Source organism: Sorex fumeus, unplaced genomic scaffold, assembly GCF_029834395.1.
Source record: "Sorex fumeus unplaced genomic scaffold, SorFum_2.1 ptg000039l, whole genome shotgun sequence".
In the NCBI taxonomy this organism is placed as follows: domain Eukaryota; kingdom Metazoa; phylum Chordata; class Mammalia; order Eulipotyphla; family Soricidae; genus Sorex; species Sorex fumeus.
Window position 1 is genome coordinate 7,689,946 of NW_026606096.1, and position 16,259 is coordinate 7,706,204.

Consider the following 16,259-nt stretch of genomic DNA (forward strand, 5'->3'; position numbering starts at 1 on the left):
GCTGGCTGCCAGGGATGGGGGCAGGGGGGCTGCTGACGGATGCGGGGGTTCCGGGTTTGTAAGCAGAGCGCTTTGGGGATGGTTGCATAACTGCGTGAACACACGGGCTGAAAATGGTTGAGACAGAACATTTTGTTTTGTGTATTTCACTCCATCTTTCAAAACGTTAAGAGCCAGAGGATTTTCAAATAGGGATTTAAAAAAAAAATTTTTAATTACAAAATGAAAGGAAAAATATCAAACCTCTCATTTTCCTGACAGCTCCATTTGGGGCTCTGGCAAAGAGTGGAATCAGATACCTGGGTTCAAATTCCCTCGGCCTCAGGCCTGGGCATAATTTGGTCAATTACCTCACCAAGCCTGCTTCTCATTTCTCAAGACTTCATGAGAATCACTGCCAGTGAATAAGTTCAACCTCCTTTTCCTCTTCCTTCTTCTAGGAAGTTAGAAAAAAAAACAATGAACACCAATGCTTCCCGGCTGTAGGCAAAGAGGCAGAGGAAATCCCTCCCGTTGCAGATGAGAAAATCCCGGAGAAACGGGACTCTCCAGGTCAGTGAGGACTCAAGGTCCATCTGCAGCAGCCGTGGAGGCCCGGCTGCGACGTGTCCACTGTGACGGATGGCTGTCCGGCCAGAGGACAGCAGCTCTGAAGCACTCCGGCGAACAAAGAGCTTATTGAAAACATCTGTGCTGAGGGTTTCCAAATGGTTTCTCCATTTGGCCCAGTTTTCAAGCCGTTAAGCTCTACTGAAACATATGCTCCCTACTCGTTTGGTGTTTCAACAACAAACCAATGTTTGTCTTGTTAAGTGCTAGCAACGGAAAGGACCCTCTCCATTCAAGACAGGCCTGGTCCTGGGGACACCTTGCCCCAGAGCTGCCCAAGGGACAAAGCCTCTCATGCCTGCGTCATTTTCTGATGAGGAGCATTTGAAATTAGCACCCTGGGGTGTTTATGGGAGTTAGGTGGGTGAAGATGACCACTCCCCACACACGTATTCCCTCCCCCACCATGTAATCTCATCAATGACCAAGATCCAGAGACTATAAAACAAAGCTCCTGGAACAGAGTGATGCAGAATCTCCTGCCCCACCCCCACCCCTGTGCCAGGCTGTCTTCACCAGGGTCCCTCGGAGGGGGGTGGGTTGAGTTTCCCTCTCCGCCCCAAGCAGAGCCCCAGCAGCCGAAAACCTCCAGAACCCAGCCACAGTCATGATCAAGGCCACTCTACACACTCAGACGAGCTTCATGCATGAAGGAAGAGACAGAGGAACCCAGGTATGCGGGACCCGTGGTTGAGATTTCCAAGCCTGCTCAGATCGGGACTGGGCCTCTTCCACTCAGCTCCTCAGTTTTCCAGTAGCTTGGCAGTCACACCCACAAACTGCTCCTGGCCGCATGTAATCTCATCAATGGCCAAGATCCAGAGTCTATAAAACAAAGCTCCCGGAAGAGAGCAACACAGTTTTTTTCTGGACCTCTTATACTCTAGCCCACTGATGTACCTAAAGCAGCACACATGTGTTTGGTTTTAACATACTTGCTTGTATTCTCTTATATAAGGGCTTCAAGGGCTCCAGAGGGTGGAACTGGCCCTTCTCCCCACCCTGACGAGGCCGCCAGTTGCCGCCCATGAACGCCTCCTCCAGCTCTTGAACAGCTATGATCCCAGAGGCACATAAACCAATCTCAGATACCACTAGTTTTTGGCAGAAATGCATCTGGATCGTGCATTAAACTATGGTGCCGTGCTACCCTGGGAGGGGAAGGGTGTTTGTCCCTCCACCTTTTCCCCCTGGCGGCAGCATGGTGGCCACCATCTTCCAGAGACTAATGGACAGCCAGGTGACAAGGAACGAGGGGCCTCATGGGATAGGGGGTGGAACCGGCCCTGCCCCCCCACCCTGACGAGGCCCCAAGTTGCTGCCCACGGACACCTCCTCCTGCTCCTGAACAGTCATGATCCCAGAGGCACACAAACCAATCTCAGAACCCAGAGGCTTTTGGCAGTAATCCCTCCAGATTTATTACTAACATATCAGAAATCCAAGACATCATATTCTCTTTATAATCAGCAATAGAAAACAAATTATCTAATGATGTCTTTTTGGTGGGCTGGAGCGATAGCACAGCAGTAGGGCGTTTTTGCCTTGCACGCAGCCAACATGGCCGACCTGAGTTCGATTCCTCCACCCCTCTCGGAGAGCCTGGCAAGCTACCGAGAGTATCTCGCCCGCATGGCAGAGCCTGGCAAGCTCCCTGTGATGTATTCGATATGCCAAACACAGTAACAACAAAGTCTCCAATGGAGATGTTACTGGGCCTGCTCGAGCAAATCGATGAACAACAGGAGGACAGTGACAGTGATGTCTTTTTGGCAGGTCTGATTGTTGGGGAAAATTCCAAATAATGATGGTGGGTCTTTTGTCATAATACTGAATGTGATCAACATAGAGAGGGAGTGAAGTGGAAATCTCCCACACAGACAGAGAGAGGGGTGGGAGGGGGGTATACTGGGGTTCTTGGTGGTGGAAAATGTGCACTGGTGAAGGGATGGGTGTTTGATCATTGTATGACCAACTGAGACTTAAACTGGAAAGCTTTGTGGCTGTCTCATGATGATTCAAGAAATAATTTTTTTAAAGGGGCCCCAGAATGAAATCAACAACCTTTACACACTTCCCTCTTATTGTGGTGGGAAGATGCTTGCTGATTGGGTGGGTGTTTGAATATTATCTGTAATGAACTATTGTGAACTAGTTTATGAAAATAAAATGTATAAAAATTGCAAAAAAAATATGACCATCTTCTCCCCCACCCACCCAAAGCTGCTCTCCTCTGCCATGCCCATTAGTCCCTGCAAATCCTATCCTCTACACAGTCCAGTCTATAGACCATGAAATGAAAATTTCTACTTAGCCAGGATTACAGCACCATGCATGGAATATGCATCGCATGATTTCATCACATTTTGTTTGTGTCTTGTCTTTTTTGGTTATTTTGGTGGTTGTTTGGGCCACATCCCAGCTCATCACTCATAGTCGGTGGTCACTCCCAGTTGTGCCTGGAGGACCATGCAGTCCTGGGGCTCAAGCCTGAGGCTCTTGCATGTCAGGCTGGTCCCTCCTGATGACTCTTCTATGCTTACAACTACCAAGCTGTTTGGATGCCAAAGCCACCAGCTCCAACATTCTGCCTGCTGGAACACAGGGGACTCCAGATAATGCCATAGCAGCCCGCGCAGAGCTGCTAGGAGTGACCCTGGAGACTCAAGCTGAGCTCAGACTTCGAAGACAAAAAAAAAAAAACAGTCAAAACCCTCCCCCCAGATCCCTGCCCCTGCCTCTGTGGCAGGCGCATTCCCTTTTACTCTCTCTCCTTTGGGGTGTTGTGGTTTGCAATACAGGTAGTAAGTGACCATCATGTATGGTCCATGCATGCATCTTTCAGCCTGCATCTCCCATCCTGATGGAACACTTCAAGCATCATTCACTTAGTGTTCCCTTCTCTATCCCAGCTGAGGACAAAAAACCTCCTTGACTCTTTGACTCATTAACTCAAATGTTTCCTCCTTAAACATCACTTCAAATGTTTACACAAATTAACAGGCCATTTAGAGGACAGAATTCACAGATAAAATTCTATCTGGACGCCAGAGTGCTCCTCAGGGCCGTCGGAGCACAGAAACATGTTCAAGCAGGAATCCCTGAACCCCACTGTGGTCAACACAGGCTTTCTGTCTGTTCTCCAGAATCGGTGTGGGTTGGGGGTGGGGGCAGGGGAGCTGTTAGTGGTGGCAGCCAGACCTGACACCCTCAGACCCAAAGACAGACTGGTGGGGAACCACTGCAGCTTTAGGTGGCTGAAGGCCACCTGAGAGTGGAAACATTGTAGTAGCCAGGACCTGTGACTTCCATGAGCTCAGAGACACGTTAGGCAGAGCAAAACTCCTGGGAGGAGCCAGCTCTACTACATTATCGAAGTTACAGTTCACTGGAGCCCTGTGGCCACTGAGGAGCTCAGCTGCAGAGATCTCAGTTCAGCAGGAGTCCAGCTCGCAGGAGAAGCCTTGGAGCACACCACAGGGCACTGATCACATCCTCCTGTCCCACAGCCAAGAAGTGTTCAGCAACTGTTTATAATGTTCTCATTATTTAATATTTACTGAGCATTCACCAGTTGTCCAGTGCTTAAAATTGTAAATTGATGCTGATGAAATTCAAATACACTTGACATCTGCTCTGGTATGTTTATTGCAGCACTATAAATGTCAATAGTCAGAATCTGGGAAAAACCTGAGTGCCCAAGAACAGATGACTCGTTAAAGAAACTTCGGTACATCTACACAATGGAATACTATGCAGCTGTTAGCAAAGATGAAATCATGAAATTTGCATGTAAGTGGATCAACATGGAGAGTATTATGTTAAGTGAAATGAGTTAGAGAGAGAGGGACAGACATAGAATGACTGCACTCATTTGTGGAATTTAAAGTAACAGAATGGGAGACTAACACCCAAGGATAATAGAGATAAGGGTCAGGAGGATAGCTCCATGGCTTGCGAGCTGGCCTCACATGATGCAGGAAAAGGCAGCTGGGATAGAGAAGGGAACACTAAGTGAATGATGCTTGAAGGGTTCCATCAGGATGGGAGATGCAGGCTGAAAGATGCATGCATGGACCATACATGATGGCCACTTACTACCTGTATTGCAAACCATAACACCCCAAAGGAGAGAGAGTAAAAGGGAATGTGCCTGCCACAGAAGCAGGGGCAGGGGTCTGGGGGGAGGGGAGGGATACTGGGAACATTGGTGATGGGGAATGGGCACTGGTTGAGGGATGGGTACTCTAATCATTCTATATCTGAAACATAAACATGAAAGTTTGTAAGCCTGTAACTGTATCTCACGGTGATTCATTTAAAAAACTACACTTATATTTCAAAGGTCTCTTATCATGTAAACCGAGTGGCACTTTCCATGGACAACATAATCCTTAGTCCCAGAGACGGGAGTATTAACCTAAGAGTCAGCATCCGTTTTTCCTTTCACTCTCTGATGCTGCACGTTTCCCAAGCCATGGTGGGTTCCTGCTCCGTGTAGATGAGCCTCTTCTCTTAGTCACTCTGCTTGTCTCCCTGCCGACTTTCTTCCATACAACATCAGCAACTCTCCCAGGTCACAGTGGGGATCTTCAGTACTGATCATCACAGCCCTCCCCAATCTCTGTTTACACCTTTCTGTTCCCCATCCATAGCTCCACCTCAACCTTCTAGCAAACTTCTAGTTCTGTTATCCCAGCAGAGCTGCATGTCCACTCAGCAGCTCTGCATGGCCTACACCTCCCACTCCCTTCGTGGACCCTAAGAACCATGGTTCTGATTGCTCCCTTCACTTCCCCCTCTCCTCCCTTAAACCCTTTTCCTTCCTCATCCTTAGATAACGAAGTCTGAGGCAGGACATCCCATCTTCCCAGCGGCACCAGGTTGATTCTGGGTTAATCATGGAATGGGGGGTGGGGGAGGAAGTCCTCATCCATCTTATCTGGTCTTGGGTAGAAGGTTAATTTTAATTAAGTAAAATAAAATTGTTACTGAAAAGTCCATGTACATGTTTATTTTTAATTTTTTTATGTAGGAGTACTGCTATTTATTCAACTACTGATTAGATGATTGAATTGGGCATGAACTCCACCTTATATTTTTTCATTTTTTATAATTTTAAAAGCTCATGTTTTAAAATAATTAAGCTTAGGTTGCCTGGAATAGAAAACATTAATCTGGTTTTCTCCCTGGATCGTTCAACTGACGGAATAAACAGAGACGTGGAAATATGAAGAGGCGTCTGGAATATTTGTAAAGAAGACAGGAAATGCGTTTAAAAGCCCAGCATTTGACAACTGATCTTTGCCATTTTGGTTCTCTTCATGACTAAGGCCAATTTTAAAGAACATTCTACTCGAAGTACTGACTCTTGACTAGGTGATTCCAAGAGGAAATATTCAATTGCACAGAAGTGAGACATGTAGATGTCATTTCCTTGCTACTATAATTTCTAGGGTAAAAGAAATCAAGGGTTGGATGGGATTATAAGAATGATGATTCCAATGACTCCCAAACCTGGCTATCCCATTTACAGTTACTTAGGAGACTCCAACGGTTAGAGTCTTGGTCTCCAGCCCAGACCTTTCAACCAGGAATATTTAGGATGGTCACCCCCGGGGATTCTTACATCATTCTCATGGCAAGAACTTTGTACTCTGGGCTGAGAGCTGGTCTGGTCCAGCAGCCAAGCCCTTGCTGAGGGAGTAACCAAGGGGCACGGGGGCTTGGGGGATTTGGTGCCGGGAGACAGAGTTTCAAATTTCAGCTCAACTCCCTGATGGGAAGACTGAAGTCAAAGAAGAGAAGTGTCTTGCTCTAAAGCTATAGGGAGGTGACGTTAGCACCAGGACTGAGCCCAAGGTTCTGTGCTCCAATGCCTGTCTTCCCTCAAAACTCTCAACCAAAAAAGTTATTTACAAATAACAAAGGGCTGGAGAGAGAGAGTAGAGACCAAGACATTAGGACTGGAGAGAGAGTGCTTGACTGGAGAGAGAGGGAGCTTGACTTGCCCACAGCTGAACCAGATTCGATCCTGGCAACCCATTTGGTTCCCCGAGTACCACCAAGAGCCAAGAGTGATCCCCAAGTTCAGAGTCAGAAGTAGCCTCAAGTATCACCTGAGTATCACCAGGTGTGGCTCAAAAACAAACAAACAAACAAAAAGAGATTCAGATGTTTGCGTTGCATATAACCAACTCTGGTTTCATTCTCCAGCACCACATATGGTCCCCTGAGTACCATTAGGGATGATCCAGAGAGCCTGGAGTAAGCCCTGAGACAGCCAGGCGTGGCCCCAGAACAAAACAAAAAAAAAGAAACTGATTTGACAAGGGAGGAAAGAAACCAACCCAAAGTAGAAATTCCAAAGCAGCTCTGTCCCCATCATGGACCAGCCCTGAAGAGCATGTTGGTGCTGAAAGTGTGGACTCTAGGGCCAGAGAGATGGCAGTGTGGAAGCTGTTTGCCTTGCATGTGCCTGACTGGGTTTGATCCCAGGACCCATTATGGTTCCCTGAGTCATCCAGGAGTGATCCCCAAGTGCAGAGCCAGGTGTGACCCAAAAAAGGAAGGGAGGGAGGGAGAGAGGACTGGAGATAAAGGGAGGGAGGGAAGGAAGGAAGGAAGGAAGGAAGGAAGGAAGGAAGGAAGGAAGGAAGGAAGGAAGGAAGGGAAAGACAGAAGGGAAAGAAGGGTAGGAAGGAAGGAAGGAAGGAAGGAAGGAAGGAAGGAAGGAAGGAAGGAAGGAGAGGAGAGGAGAGAGAGAAGGAGGGAAGGAAGAAGGAAGGTAAGGAAGGAAGAAAGGAAATAAGGAAGGAAGGAAAGAAGGAAGGAAGGAGGGAAGGAGGAGAAAGGAAAGAGAAAGAAAGAGAAAGCAAGAAAGAGAGGGGAGGGAGGGAGAACTCTACAGACAAGAGGAAAGGAAAAGGAGAAATGGTGATTTCTGAAAGGAAAAGTTCTCCATGGAGGAACGAGTGGGGCACTGCCCTGCATACTGGTCTGGAGAGAGGAGCCAGACTGAGGAGGGGGTAAGGGTTGCAGCCTCCTGGGGGGCCCAGGACCAGCTGCTTTCCAGACAGACTTGTCCAGGCAGAGTCCCTGCACCCCTGGGCAACAGCCCCCTTCCCGCAGACAGGGGAGCAGCCCTGGAGTGACTGTGGGGCAGAAGGATGGAAGGGAAGGAGGGAGGGCGGGAGGAAGGAGGGAGGGCGGGAGGGAGGGAGAGAGGGAGGGGCAGCACGCACCTTCGCCCTTGCCGTAGGAGGAGCTGGCCGTCCAGGCCTTGGCCTCCACGTAGCCCAGCTCTCGGCAGACGACGTGGGCGGCGTGGATGGAGAAGTCGTCGTCGCACACGGTGCCCCACTGCCCGTCATAGTACACCTCCACGCGGCCCTCGCTGTGCTTCCGCTTCTGCCCCGCCAGGCGCAGCTGGATCTTGACGGTGTCCGCGGGCACCTGAGGCCGGTGGTACTCGGGCTCGGGCTGCTGGAAGTACTCGGGGTAGTGGGGCCAGATCTCGTACTGGGCCAGGCTCAGGGAGGGAAGGAGGGAGAGCACAGCCAGGCAGCTGCCCAGGCAGGCGCCTCCACGCCTCTCCATCCCGGCCCTCGGGCAGCGGGAGCCAAGGAGCAGCGCTGGGCGGGCCCAAAGGACAGCGGGCAGGCGGGTCCTGCAAGAGAGGAGAGCTGGTTACTGCAGTCGGCGCTTCGCTTCACGCTGTTTTCCGGGTTGTGTGGGATCACACCCCGGGGCTTTATGTGGTGCCAGAGATCAAACTTGGATCAGCTTTATGCAAAGCGAGGACAGTCCCCTCTTTCTTCGCTTTATCTCCTATTGAAACCGCTTCCCCTTCTAGATCCATTCTCTAGAGGAGATATATATATTGCTTTTTGGGTCACACCCGGCGATGCACAGGGGTTACTCCTGGCTCATGCATTCAGGAATTACTCCTGACAGAGCTCTGGGGACCATATGGGATGCTAGGAATCGAACCCGGGTCGGCCGCGTGGAAGGCAAACACTCTACTTGCTGTGCTATCACTCCAGGCCCAGATATACTTTTTTAATTATTTTTTTAAAATTGAATCACCATAGGGGATATAAAACAACAAAATATGAGATTAATACCCAAGAAGAGCTGAGATCAACACCAGGAGGATTACTCCATAACTCAGAGGCCAGCCAGATATTCTAGGGGAAAGGGCAGTTCAGATAGAGAAGGGAACACCAAATGAAAGGTGTTTGGAGGATCCTCCCAGGAGGGGAAATGCATGTTGAAAGTAGACTATGGACTGAACATGATTGCCACTCAATGCCTCTTTTGCAGACCACAACACCCAAAAGGAGAGAGAGAACAAAGGGAAATACCCTGCCACAGAGGCAGGGTGGGAGGGGGGGTGGGGGGAAATGGGCACTGGTGGAGGGATGGGTATTTGATCATTGTATGACCGAAACTCAGGCACAAAGATTTGTAAATCTACAACTGTACCTCATGGTGTTTCACTAATAAAAATAAATAAATAAAAAAAAATTGAATCACCATGAGATGCAGGATTAATGGTCTACATTAAAGTTGCTGGAGCAATAGCACAGCGGGTAGGGCATTTTCCTTGGCCAACCGGGTTCAATTCTTCTGTCCCTCTCCGAGAGCCTAGCAAGCTATGGAGAGCCCAGCAAGCTTTGGAGAGTATCTCACCCACACGGCAGAGCCTGGCAAGCTCCCCGTGGCGTATTCGATATACCAAAAACAGTAACAAGTCTCACAATGGAGACATTACTGGTGCCTGCTCGAGCAAATCGATGAACAACGGGAGGACAGTGCTACAGTGCTACATTGCTATTAAAGCTGTTCATGGTAGGGTTTCAGTCATACAGTGCTCCAACACCCATCCCATTCCATTCCCCACTCCAGTGCCCCCAGTTTCCCTCCCACCACCTTTCCCCAGCCTATTTCTATGGCAGGTACTTTCCTTCTCTCTCCCCCAACCCACCCCCTTTGAGGCATTGTGGTTTGCCATACAGATACTGAGAGGTTATCATGTTTGTTTCTTTACCTGTTTTCAGTATGCAGTTCTTATGCAGCGTGATCATTTCCAACAGTCTTTGTCATGGTGGTCCCTTCTTTATCCCAACCGCCCTCACCCCCAGCATTTGAGGAAGGCTTCCAACCGTGGACCAATCCTCCTGGCCCTTGTTTCTACTGTACTTGGGTATTGGTATCATATTATTTGTTTTATATCCCATAAATGAGTTCAATCATTCTACATCTGCCTCCATCCCTACCAGGAGTATACCACAGTTGTTTCCGTTCTTCTTTGAAGAAACTTCTTAGAGAATTTTTTTTTTTTGCTTTTTGAATCACACCCAGCGATGCTCAGGGGTTACTCCTGGCTCTGCTCTCAGGAATTACTCCTGGTGGTGCTTGGGGGACCATATGGGATATCGGGGATTGAACCTGGGTCTGCCGCATGCAAAGCAAACTCCCTACCTGCTGTACTATCACTCCGGGCGCCTCAGAGACTCTTAATTAAAATGAATGTATAATTCATGTGTGTGTATGTGTGTGTGTGTGTGTGTGTGTGTGTGTCTGTGTAAGAAATAGTGCAGAGGTTAGGGCACATCTCTAGCACCATACCCCCCAGCACTGCTGGGAGCAACTCTGAAGACTGAGCTCTGCTGAAGTACACTGGGGTACTCCGTGGACCCGAACTACAGTGCATCTTGAGCCCTCAATTGAACCACTACCCATTGGCTGAGAGTGGCCTGTGGGCAGATGAAGAGCCCCTCCCCAACTTTCCACCCCCAAAATATGTCAGGTTGTTGTCATGTCAGGCTCTTCCTGACCCTCACTCAGCCCAGGGTGCAGAACCCACCTCTATACTTTCCTGTAGTTGTCTACAGGGAACTAGCTAGATTTCATAAACTTCTGGCCAAGAAAAACTGGGAAAGGTCAATGAAGCACGTCACTAACATTCATGCTATTGGAAATTCAAAGAGAGGAGGAATGAATGGAATAAATGTGTGATGAGAGGAGCCAGGAATTCTACGAAACTGATGGAAATGGTGAAGCCCAATTAAAGTAGTTTACAAAGAAAACCATTATACCTGAGCACATCAAATTCCAGCCATGGAAGATATAAGACAAATAACACATTACAAGCAGCTTGTGAGGGTCCAGGAAACAGCTCAAATGGTACAGATATGCCGAGTATGTGTAAGGATCTGAGTTTGACCCTGGGCACTGTGTGGTCCCCGCACTACTTGGTATGGTTCTGGTGGCAGCAAGCAGTCAGGCCTGAATAACTGGGGTGACTATCAGGAGCTCCCCCCATGCCCAGAAAAGCTGCCAGAGTGTAAAAGGGAGCTCCTTTCAAAAGAAACAAGAATAAAGCTGAACAGCTGACTCTCAACGAAGGAGATAATGGCAAGACATTCACAAAGTGATGAAAACTGAAGAGAGTATGGTGAACTGGAGTCTTTGAACAAGGAGAAGCAGAATCGTTAAGCTGGTCCACAAGATAAAAAAAAAAACTGAGGAAATTCTTCAGCTGAAGGGGAAAAATTACTTTGGGACCAGAGAGTAGGAGTTAAGGTGCACATAGACAATCTTGGGTTTGACCCATTATCTATCCTAAGTACAACCAGGAATGATATCTGAGCACAGCACCAGGAGTGAGCCCTGAGTATAGCCAGGCTTCTGAAGTGACTGTGTGGGTGGGTGGTAATTAATTCAAATTAATTACTCTTAATTGTCCATTAAATAAACCTTTCATTTATCCAACTCCAGTGATGCATTAGAAAGAACATACAAATAAGATGATAAACGTTACCTAACCCAACAATCTTCTCATCTGTGCTCAACAATTATAGCAGCTTCCTATGTAATTCAAATGGAAACAGAAGATGTCGTCTAACTCCAATAAAATTCAACTCTAAACTAGTAACAAGAGATGAATCAGAAAAAAAATCCCAACTACTGAGAAATAAATCTGTTTTTATTTATTAATTTCCATTCCAGTCATAGTACCAGATCAATCCACTCATTCAACAGATGCCCACCATGCATGTAGCCTGGGGACGGGCAGCTTCCCTCTGCACTGTGTTGCCTGGGTGCAACTTTCACCCTCCCGCTGAGGTTTGCGTCCAGGACACCTGTCAGGGCTGGGTTGGCCTTGCACAGGGGCCACCTGGCTTTGAGTTCAGCTTCCTGAATTCAACCTCCACATCCTCATTTACAGAGTCTGAGACAGAAAGTCCATCCACAGCTGAAGGTCCCACAGAGGGACAGTGAGAACTAGGGTGTGTCTGACCTCAGAAACGCCGCTGGTGTATTTTCTGGATCTCTGACTTTTTAAAAATTTTATTATTATTATTATTATTATTATTATTATTATTTTGCTTTTTGGGTCACACCCAGCGATGCTCAGGAGTTACTCCTGGCTCTGCACTCAGAAATTACTCCTGGCGGTGCTTGGGGGACCATATGGGATGCTGGGGATTGAACCCAGGTCGGCCACGTGCAAGGAAAACACCCTACTCGCTGTGCTATGGCTCCGGCCCCATCTATGACTTTTTAAATCCGGGGTCCTGCTGACCATGGAGAGAGGCTCCTCATTTATTGACTGATTGACTGGCTCTTTGGGGTCACACCCAGCGATGCACAGGGTATACTCATGGTTTTGCACTCAGGAATTACCCCTGGCGGTGCTCAGGGGACCATATGGAATGCTGGGAATCGAACCCAGGTTGGCCACATGCAAGGCAAATGCCCTACCCGCTGTGCTATCGCTCCAGCCCCGAGAGGCTCCTCTTAGGGCTGCACTGCTGCTAAACCACGAGGCAGGCCAGTGGGGAGGGCAGCAGGCTAGGGCCTTGGCCACTGGACTCTGTCCAGCCTGGTAACTTCACCCCCACCAACCCCCACAGGTACTTCAGAGGCCTCCAGATGGTCTATGATGGCACAGAAAGAAATGAAAATTTTATGCAGTGCTAAAAATTGTTAAAAGAAGCCTTAATCTCTGGATTTGCATATCTGGCTTTGCACATCTGAGTTTTCCAGTACAAATGGCCAGTTTTCAACTCCTCAATTTTTCCTACAAAACTGCTCTGGAATATTTTGCTTCTTTTTAGCGAGGATCTCTCAAACAGTGTTCGAGGCCTAGGGCATCACTACTGGCAAGACACAGTCCAGCTGTGGAGGGTGGATGGCTCAGCGCTGACCCTCAAACACCCAGTGCTGGTGAGAGATGGCTTGGGACTTTCCACCCCAGTGAGAGCTTTCAGACCCGGTGAGTGCTCTTTCTGACCCTCAATTAATGCTCCCTCTGACCAGTAGTGAGTGCTCCCTCTGACCCCCAGTGAGTGCTCCTCTGACCCAGTGAGTGCTCTTTCTGACCCTCAATGAATGCTCCCTCTGACCAGTAGTGAGTGCTCCCTCTGACCCCCCAGTGAGTGCTCCTCTGACCCTGTAAGTGCTAACCCCAGTGAGTGCTCCTCTGACCCAGTGAGTGCTCTTTCTGACCCTCAATGAGTGCGCTGATCCCAGTGAGTGCTCCCTCTGACCTGGTAAGTGCTCTCTCTGACCCTCAATGAGTGCTCCCTCTGACCCCCCCAGGGAGTGCTCCTTTTGATCCCAGTGAGTCCTCCTGATGCCCAGTGAGTGCTCCCTCTGACCCTCAATGAGTGTGCTGGCCCCCAGTGAGTGCTCCTCTGACCCAGTGAGTGCTCTCTGACCCCTAGTGAGTTCTCTCTGACCCTGTGGGTGCTCTCTCTGACCCAGTGAGGACTCTCTGTGACCCTTAGTGAGTGCTCTGACTCCCAGTGAGTGCTCTCTCTGAACCCCAGTGAGTGCTCTCCCAACCCCCATGTGTGGCCTCTCTGACCCTCAGTATGGACTCCTGACCCCAGTGAGTACTCTCTCTGACCCCCGTTTTGCTTCTTTTGTGGACTTTGCTCCTCCCTCCCCTATTTCTTACTCTGGAGAATTTTAATATACTAGAACCGGATGCTTCTCTCTTCTTTCAAAAATAACTTTCATGGTTTTGTTGTTGTTGTTGTTTCATAATGCAAGTTATCCAAGCTGGTGATATAATTCTGGAAAATGTGAACAAGAGGAAAAATAGAAAAGAATTTGCAGAAACATTCTCATAAATAACCATTATCAAACTGGGAGAAACATCTTTCCACTATTTTTTCTGCAATCACTTCCTTTTAAAATTTGGAATCCAGATTTCACACAGATAGTTTAGTGGGTAAGATGATTGCCTGGCACACAGCCAACTGAGGTTTGATCCCTGGCACCTCTTTCAATCTCCAAGCCCTACCAGGGAAGATCCTCAAGCAGAGAGTCCTAAGTACTGTTCGGAGTGGCTTCAACTCACCCTCAAATAAAATAAAATAACATGAAATCATTCCCTACATACTCTTTTGTATACTGATTTTACATTTTTAAGCATATCACCAACATTTTGTCACACTACTTTTTGAACAAAATTTTTTTATATACAGTATTCAATTCAATTCTATCTATCAAAAGATTAGACAATCTGGGGCTGGGGATCGTATAGCATATGGGTAAGATTCTTGCCTTGCATGTGGCCAACACAAGTTCCAACCTTGGCATCATATATGGTCCCCTGAACACTGCCAGGAATGGTTCCTGAGTACAGGGCCAGGAGTTCCTCCCGAATATCACTGGGTATAGCCCCCAAACAAAACCCCAAAATGAAACGAACCAAAAAAGGATTTGATAAAATCTTATCACTGAACTGCTTCCTACTATAAAACTTGCTGGAATGAAATCCTTGTAACCTAAATTTTTCACAATTTAGATAAATTCCTGAAAGTAAAACTGGTTGGTCTAAGAATCTGTTTGGTAAAAAAAAAAAAAATCCACATTTTTGCACAACCCTATGAACTGCCCTCCAGAACGAGAGTGTCAATTACATGTCAGCCACAACCTCAAAAATTTCAGCTATGACTGGGGTCCAGCCCTATCTCCATCTGATAAGCCAAAACTAGGATTGCACTGTAACTGGCACTTCTGTTGCTAGGGATATGCAACTTCTCATCACTCACTCATTTATTTTGCTGGAAATTCTCTTGTCTCTTAACCCCTTTTCTAGTTCCCGACCAGCTCTATAAATTCACCTTTTCCTCTAACTCCTTTTTCTGGGGAAAGAGGTGCAGGCTGGCCTCGTGCCTGCACTCTCCCACCGCCCCTGTCTGGGGCTGTGCTGGGTCAGCCCCTTTTCGACCAGAGACCTTGCCTGCTCCTCCCCAAAGTGCTTCTTCAGCCCCTTCCTGGCCAGAGAGTCCAGTGGTCCAAGGCAAGGTGACCCATGGGAACCACCTAGGGTTATCCCCATTTCTGAGGCTGCAACTCACCCTGCTTGCAGGCCTTGGGCAGTCCCAACTCCAGTTTCCCCGCTTTCTGAGGGGGCATCTTAGGGCTCCCTCATGCCTCTAGTCCTGGCTAGGGGTGACCCCCTCTGCAGTAGGGCTGCCTCGGGCGGGGGTGGTGGTCACATGTGGTATTTTAAGTGACCAGGGTCCCAAAGGGGACAAAGTGCTGACTTGCAGCCCTGGCCTCTCCCAACTTGGCTATGGAGTGGGGTGGGGTGGGGTGGGTCCCCTCGCTCTGCTGAGGGCGGGCCAGGGTCTACAGGCCAGCACACCGTCCGGAGCAGAAAGCAGCAGGGTAGACCAGGAACCCACTGCCCTGCCATGGGGAACCCGCGGGGCCATTATCAACCACAGAGAACTCAAGGTTTGAGACGTGGGGCTCACACACGCTCCCCGATGCCCCTAGAAAATCACTCCCGCTTCCACAGAAGTAAAACTTCCTCAGAAGTTTTTTTGTCTGTAGAACAGATTCTGCTCTGAAACAAAATGTACTCGGCTAATGAAAACTGTGACAAAGCACAGGAGAAACTTGATGACCTCATCCTGTCTTCCCTCCAGGGTGCCTTCGTCACACCACAGCCGGCCACGCTCGACTGCCCTGAAGGCCAAGACAAGGGCCATGAACTGGACTCAAAACCTCCAATAAGACTCTCTCTCTTTTTCTACCATGGCAACAACTTCTCTTTTTTTGGGGTCTTGAGAGAGTCATGCCTCTCTCGATGGTGGGGGGCCAGGGGTGGATGCTACTGGGGCAATGCTCTGCATGAAAAACACCTGCACTTGCCCTTCAAACTACATCCTTGGTCATACAATGTCTTGTTATAAAACACGCCTGCTTCTATTAAAATTATTAGAACAGGTACAAACACTGGATGACGGCAGCTTTCTGATTCAGGCCGGAGCCATGGGCAGCGGGTAGGGCACTTGCCTCGCATGCAACTGACCTGGGTTCAGCCCCCAGCACTCCATATGGTCCCCTGAGCACTGCCAGGATAATTTCTGAATAAGCCAGGGGTAGCCCCTGAAACCCCCATGTGGCCGCCACTCCCCCAATATAACAACACCTTTCTGATTCAAAGATTTGATGACTCCACCCTCACACCCCCTCACTTCTTATGGGTTGAACTCTGCTGCCCTGTTTGCTCTCACCAGCTTTCTCAAATGTAATCCCTCCGATTCTGTGGAGTCTGGACCAGATTCCGCTATGAGGTCTGTGATGCCCCTTTCCTGGATCTTTCTCTGTTGCTA

The 16,259-nt window shown here is 48.6% G+C and overlaps 1 protein-coding gene across 1 annotated transcript in view; it reads right to left on the reverse strand.

Moving 5' to 3' along the window:
* Positions 1–16,259, reverse strand: part of LOXL2 (lysyl oxidase like 2) — an 89,225-nt gene that overhangs the window by 52,408 nt on the left and 20,558 nt on the right. The window contains exon 2 of the mRNA XM_056119037.1: positions 7,854–8,278. Coding sequence (XP_055975012.1) covers positions 7,854–8,208 — 355 coding nt within the window. The 5' untranslated portion in view covers positions 8,209–8,278. The remainder of the gene's footprint in view (positions 1–7,853; positions 8,279–16,259) is intronic.